Source organism: Seriola lalandi, unplaced genomic scaffold (genome assembly GCF_002814215.2).
Source record: "Seriola lalandi dorsalis isolate HSWRI2012SDOR001 ecotype SW California unplaced genomic scaffold, Sedor1 jcf7180002054894, whole genome shotgun sequence".
In the NCBI taxonomy this organism is placed as follows: domain Eukaryota; kingdom Metazoa; phylum Chordata; class Actinopteri; order Carangiformes; family Carangidae; genus Seriola; species Seriola lalandi.
In genome coordinates, this window is record NW_019525446.1 from 463,740 (window position 1) to 471,121 (window position 7,382).

At 41.7% G+C, this 7,382-nt stretch overlaps 1 protein-coding gene across 1 annotated transcript; it reads left to right on the plus strand.

Annotated features, from left to right (window-relative positions):
• Positions 1–4,068: 4,068 nt before the first annotated feature.
• LOC111672171 (E3 ubiquitin-protein ligase TRIM35-like) lies at positions 4,069–6,676 on the plus strand. Its single transcript, XM_023429500.2, has 2 exons — positions 4,069–4,324; positions 4,418–6,676. The coding sequence occupies exon 2, from the start codon at positions 4,435–4,437 to the stop codon at positions 5,713–5,715; it is 1,281 nt and encodes a 426-aa protein (XP_023285268.1). The 5' UTR covers positions 4,069–4,324; positions 4,418–4,434; the 3' UTR covers positions 5,716–6,676.
• Positions 6,677–7,382: the final 706 nt, after the last annotated feature.

A 7,382-nucleotide genomic window follows, 5' to 3' on the forward strand; every position in this document is an offset into this window, starting at 1 on the left:
TGATCCTTACAGTTAGGAAGTGTCAGGTGATAATGTCCGTCATGTACACCTGAACGAATCTGATTGGACATTAGTAGTTACACGGCTGGACGCTCAACTTCAGTGCTTAAACTAACTATGCTTCATATTTTATTATTAATATGAAACATTTCTTTTTGTTATTCCAGAGACCAGGTCAAAATGTTTTTCTTACAAATTACAGATTATACTGCATATATAATAGAGTACTCTAAAAATATATTGTGATGGAACAAGAATCACTGCATATTCAAGAATTCCTATTATGTACTATAACTTTCAGGGGTGTTGCATTTATTCGAATTGAATGCAGTGCACTTTAAATTTTTTCTTTTTATTCCTAATTTCCTGTCTTGGGTTTGAATGTCAAACACAGGCTGGTGCAGTTGAGGAAACGTCCCGGAGTGACTGTGGTACAGCTCCAAAATTCAAAAACCAACATCAGTTGGCTCCAGCTTTTCTAATGCTACAACCTTGCACCCACTTTTTGTTCCCTGTTTTTTCTCTCTCTCTCTCTCTCTCTATCATATATGTCCTGTTGTTCTGACCTTGTTGTCAAAGCTCCTAAAAATCTACAAGTGCCTAATAGCTCTGAGGAGTCAGGGTGTGCAGCCAAAAATGCCTTTCAGAAGGTCCCTTATTCTCAGCGCAGGGAGGAAGTGGTGCACTACAGGCCCGAGGCGGCTTACAAGAGGCTATTAGAGGCCTGCGGCAGGATGCCTCACAAATCCAATTAGGAAGAGCTGGGACTGGATCTGGACTGTCTGCTGCTGCCTGTCAGTCAGAGCAGGAGAGAGCAGGTGTCCAGTTACCAGAGATGTGGATCATGAGTGTGTGTGTGTCAGGGTGAGTGTGTCTTTTGCTTGGAGTGTATTTATGTCCATCGTATGTGTTTTTTTGTGTAAACAGTATATTGTTCGTGTTCTGTGTGTGTGTGTGTGTGTGCGCGTGCCACACATACACAGGTCAAGTGTTAGCAGTGTTACTGTGGGAAAACTGCAGGCTGGGTCCCTTGGTAAATGTAGTCCAATCCAGCGTAACCAATGGAGAATCTAACAGACTATTACCTAATCACTGATGTCATGTCTCTGCTCTACATGAGGTTTGACTGACATCACTGCAGGCTGCCACTCTTCAGCAGCCAGAGACCAATGCTAGCTATAGCATCTCTAAACTATTCACTGTGTGACAGCCTCATTTTGGAACTGGTTGCCAGGCACTGACGGGAAATACGTCCCACATATCAGTCAGACAGTGTGGTTGGTTCTGAAATGTTTTCTTCCTTCTCTGAGTTTCTGAGTTTGACCCCGTGTAGGTGGTGCTTTCATGGCTGTTGTTGCACATGCTACACAAGTTTGTCTTTGGTTTATAGCAAACAAAAACAAAAATAAAGAATGAAAGATCTAACAGACGCCGGGGCCGAAAATGTTTGGAAGTTACAAGGTACAAAGTCTGGTTTGTGGTTGCAGGAGCATCAGGCACCTACATTAAACATTGGAAACAAAAAGGTGAATGTGGAAAAATCTATTATCAGACTTTAATAATGGGTATGGCCAGAGGCTGGAAAGATGGCACCTCTCATTCCCTTTAAAAGACGTGCTGACAGTTTGGTAAGAGTGGAGGATCCATTGGTGCTTTTCAACGAAGGGAAAATTCATACAGGGACACGCAGCTCAAGTTCAATCAATTATATTTATGTAGTTCAATATCCCAACTTTCCAGGACAGACAGAGATGCAATAGATGTTGTGTGCGGAATAGAGCAACATAGTAAATTTAAAATAAACCTATGTGAAGAATTGGGAAACAACCAGATCTGTGTTGGGAGCTTCAATTTACTCTCAAGGGCGTTCAAGGGATTCCTACATTTAATCCATGTCACTCAATGTTTCGAAACTCTGGAGGCTGAAAATGATTTGCACTTATAAAAAGAAAAAAAAATGTATTTGCAATCTGTGTGGGCGTGTCTCCGCCAGTTCAGGCAAGGAAAATGGCCCGGTTGACCAAACCACGACAGTGTAGTAATGTGTGCTGGATTGCCAGTAACACTTCCCCTGTACTGCTGCTCTTCTCCCACAAGAGAATAAAAGGATTCTCATCAAGTCGTAATGCACTGTCGCATACTTTGTTTAAGCAACTTCGAGGCGTTCTGCTGTTTCCTTTTGCCTTTCTGGAGATGCAGCCTGTTTCTCCAGCTGCAGTTGAAGTGGATTCATAATCAGACTAAACTGATGGAACTAAACAAAACTGACTCTGGACCCTTTAAATGGGATTTCATTGTCAGTCCTCTGTGATGGAGACATTTATCTGAGTCAAACACCCTTTTTCTCTGTCTTCTTCTCTCCTCATCCCCCCTCCCTTACACTGTGTTCTGCAGAGAGTCCTGGATCTGTGAGAGAGGCTCTGCAGGTTCGTCAGCGTATAACTTGAGGCCCCATCTGCACCAGACTAGATTTTAAGATTTACGAAAGTATGCCAACTGTAGAGCCATTTAATCTTTAACTGGGGCTGGTTCAATAAAATTCCACTCACATGTTACTGTGATTGGGTTTTACGTGACTCTGGGAGCTGTGTTGAAACAGCTCCTGCAGGGTCGTCCGAGAAAATTGGTTCCAGGTGAGCGGGCAGAGTAAGAGTGACCCCTATGGACCAGTGTCCAAACTCCCTGGAACAGGGACCCTGGGATTCCCTTTAAGCTCCATCATACATTGGGGTGGTTTGTAGGTATAGTCTGTACGTTCAGACTGAAATTGGCGAGAGCAAAAAAACTGGCTTTGGCTACCCTGAAAAGGACGCTGATGAAGTCTGTGGGCGCTCTAACGTTACAGTGATTCATAATGCTTGGTCTTGCAAACTGTATTTAAAGGGCCCACAAAGCAAACAGGCATGTCAGCTGCTGTCTTTGTGCCAAAGTAAGTGTAAAGTTAGCCAAATTAAATTTTTTTTAAATTAGCGACATTAATGTTACTGACCGATTGGCATCAAGTTCTCAAGCAACACTGCTTTGCATGCTAGTGGCGCTAGATAGCATTTCCCTATTCCCTATTTTCACAAAAAGTATTATAGCTACTCTTTGAGTGTCAGCTGTTTTTTTGAGTTGCATCTGTTTTGCAAGACTTAATTGTACATAACTTCAGTGTTTTGTCAGAATCATCAAACTACCACTAGCTAGCTACCAGCAGTAGCTTTGTTGGACAGTTAGCAATGCTAACTGCATTGCTAGTTATGCCTGACCTTTATCAGAACAAGGATCTGTAATTCCTAAGTGTGTATGTGGCATTAACTATAAAAAGCTGATCTGATAATAATAGACTAAATGTTAGAACTGAATAAACAAAATATAAACCAATGAAAATACTGTTTTCAGACAAACTGCTAAGCCAAATAAACAACCAATGCTGTGAGAAATTGGTGCATCAATAACAAATACATAAACATCTACAATTCAATTTCTCTAAAATGACCATAATACATTCTCTTTTTAAATTATACTTATAAAAACTAAAGCGCACACACAGACGTGTGCACATACATTAGCACAGTGAGTCATCTGTCAGTAGAGAAGCGTCATGTTGGCCCTGCCAGCTGCTTCACTCATGAATAGTCGAATGAGGAACAACCCCTGCAGAATAATGATGTTTATGCAGGCAGGAATCAGCCAACAATTAACAACAAGCAAACACAGTCATCACACAACACTGACATGACTGATGTGATGGTTGGACTGACCTTGCCTGTGGACATGCTATAATATATGGTACACATCAGGTTCGCTTTAACTGTGTTTTGTCAGGTCTGTTAACATCTCTGTCCATTAATGTGCAGAAAAAAGTGAGATGCATTAACACTGTAACATTGACAGATGTAAAGAAATGAATCAAGGTTTTTTTTTGTCACATTGCCAAGTGAAAACATTCAGCCTGTTACCTGTAAGCTGTATGATGGCGTATTAGAGCCACTGTACGTAAGAAAAGAAAATGGAGCTGGGAACTACATTTGAACAGAGCTATTCAATATTCTGCTGCACACTCACTCAGCATTTCTATTAATGAATCAAAACTTTGGAATGCAACTCGCCCTGTGTCACAGGTGAAGTAACAGCAAGCGCCGCCCCTCACCTGACTCACCTGACACAAACCAGGAAACAGTTTGTTGTTCCTCCTCACAAAAGAGAGATACACAGACTTTAAAACAGATGATCAGATTCACTTTCAGACCAAACTAACAACTTCCTCTGTGAGTCCAGCTGCAGAAGAGAAGAGTGGGAAACTACAGCACTGCTGCTTCAACCTGCTGACACACTGAAGGTGAGTTTGACAAAGAACCGGGCTCAAAGTGAAAGTAAATGTCAGTGAAGTTAAGCCATGACTGACTGCACTTTTTGTCTGCTGTGTTTTCAGTTTCTCTCGGAGACGAAATGAATTTCAGGCCAGAGGAGGGTCTCTGCTGTCTGCTCTGTTGTGACATCTTCATAGATCCTGTTCTTCTGCCCTGCAGCCACAGCTTCTGTAAAGACTGTCTGAAGAGCTGGTGGAGAGAGAAACTGACACGACACTGTCCAGTTTGTAAGAGACGAGCTCCAAAGGCCGTCTTACAGGAGAGAGAGCAGAAATCTTCACAGACATTCAAACTTCTCTGTCTTGACCATCAGCAGTCAGTCAAACCCGTCGATGAAGTTGCAGATGAATACAGGATGGAACTTCAGGAAACTCTGGAGCCCTTGAAGGAAAAGTTAAGAGTTTTTAGACAAATTAAAAGGAAGTTTGATCAAACAGCAGAACACATTAAGTTCCAGGCCCAAGACATAGAGAGGCAGATTAAGGAGCAGTTTAAAAAGCTTCACCAGTTTCTAGAGGAGGAAGAGAAGGTCAGGATGGCTGCAGTGAGAGAGGAAGAGAAGCAGAAGAGTCGGATGGTGATGGGTAAGATGGAGGCTCTGAGCAGAGAGATAGCAGCTCTTTCAGACACAGTCAGAGCCACGGAGGAAGAGCTCAGAGCCGAGGACGTCTCATTCCTGCAGAACTACGAGGCTGCAGAGGAAAGAGTCTGGCGGTTCTCCCTGCTGGATGATCCAGAGCTGGTCTCAGGGGTTCTGATAGACGAGGCCAAACACCTGGGCAACCTGACCTTCAACATCTGGAACAAGATGAAGGATACTATGGTCTCTTACACGCCTGTGGTTCTGGATCCAAACACTGCTCAACCAGGACTCAGTCTGTCTGAAGATCTGTCCCGTGTGAGACGAGGACAGAAACAGCAGCTTCCCGACAATCCAGAGAGGTTTGATACTCACTCGTCCGTCCTGGGCTCCGAGGGCTTCGTCTCAGGGACTCACAGCTGGGATGTGGAGGTTGGAGACAGTACAGACTGCCTGGGCGTGTTAGCAGAGTCTGTCCGTAGGAAGGGAGACATACTGTCTGGATTATGGATAATATGGTTCTGTGGAGGTAAATACTCAGCATGGTCACCCTCAGCTCCGGTCACTGATCTCCCAGTGCAGCAGAAGTTCAAGAGGATCAGAGTGAAACTGGACTGGGACAGAGGAAAGCTGTCTTTCTCTGATCCGGATACGAACACACACATACACACCTTCACACACACTTTCACTGAGAAGTTGTTTCCATACATTGAAACTCTGCATAAACTCCCAGTGAAGATCTTACCACTGAAGGTCTCTGTGACAGTGGAACATGGATGATTAATTTAATGTTTATGTCTTAAAGGGAAATATAATATATATGTTATGTCACGATATTTTTAGGCTAAGTCACGATACACAATATATCTTGATATTTTTAAATCTTCCTGAAAGCACTTCATATATCCACGATTTAACCCTTTGGCGCATAAAATCACAACAGTGTGATGATACTCATCCCTGCAATGTTTACATTTAGCTTTTTGTTTTTGTTGATGCTGTGTCATGTTTGAGATCCGAAAAAAACAGAAATATTAATAACTGCATGTTCGGACAGCTAATCATTGTTTAGATTAAACAAACTTTATTTATTTATTTATTTATTTATCTTATTCTAGTCCAGACATGAAATGTGATTCATGTTTATTTACAGATATGAAATATATATAGATATACAGAATCTACACATATGGAATGATCCAAAATATACTATAAACAGTTTTCTATTTGATGTAACGAAGGCAAGATATTTCTGTTGGTAAAACCTTTAATTCTTTCATCCACTACAACAACAAGAAAGTTTATTTCAGTTTATACATTTAAATTGATCATAAATGCTGTTTATGTCATGTTTTTCATGATGATAATGAAATATTGTCTTGACTTGGTGTCATATTCTGCTTCTCTGCTTAATGTTAAAGGTCTCCTGCGTCTGTGACAGAAATGCAAATATACAATAGGCTAGTTCATATAAAAAGTGACAAAAGTCTACAGTTTAACCTGCCAGCCATCTTGTTTTTGTCCGTTTCTGTTGTGTCGTCACCATCTGTTGGACTGGACCACTGGAGCTGGACATGCTTGATGATAGACTTAATTTAATCCTTGTTTTCTTAAAACAGTGGAACAGAGTGGCTTAAGAAGTCTGGTAACACTTTGGATTACTGTGACAGAGAAGGCCTCGAGTCCGATCTTGAAACCACTCATCTGATTCACTTCAAACTTGGACCCAAGGAAGTGCAGTGTCGGATGTTCAGTTTCTTTGATGAAAAGCTTCAAACATCGCTTTTCGACGCGTTACTTCACGTGAACAAAGAAATGAACTCAGATGTCTGACAAACGTGTAGAAAAGCAATATTTGACGCTTTCTTGAAGTTGATCGGAGGAGCTGTTGTCAAGAACATCCAAATACAGATCTGCAATTTGGACAAAGTGAAAATATTTTTTCCTTTGACGTGCATCTAAAGTCAATTATATGTTCATTTTTAGACCATGAAATTATTCACGCTGTCACAGTTTGCCTCCTAGTGGCTCCTGTCCCTGTCCTCTACTGACAGTACTTAAAGGTTTAAAGGACTCACACTGTTCAGAAGTGATAAAGGAGCCAGTGTGGATGTGCCCGTTGTCATCAGCCTGCAGTCAGGTCAGAGTCCCAGCAGGGTGGAGCTGCACGGGGGGAGAAGATTAGGAGTGTATGGTCTCTCTGATCCTGCTGTAATGAGTCTGCCTGGGAACAGATGATTCATTACTGCTGCTGGAACAGTCGCTCTCTCACATTTCAGGTTTATCTCACAGTCTAAATACTGTATGTGGTTATTAGGACAAAATTGGTTTAAGAAAATACTTTAACTGGACTAATTTAACTGGAATGCATTGTGAAGAATCATATGGAATTACATGCTAGCTTTGCACTTGTTTTCATGAAAATGACCATTTGTTAAATCTGTATT

Coding starts and splice junctions, on each gene's coding strand:
- LOC111672171 (XM_023429500.2), top strand. CDS start 4,435: ATGAATTTCAGGCCAGAGGAGGGTCTCTGCTGTCTGCTCTGTTGTGAC.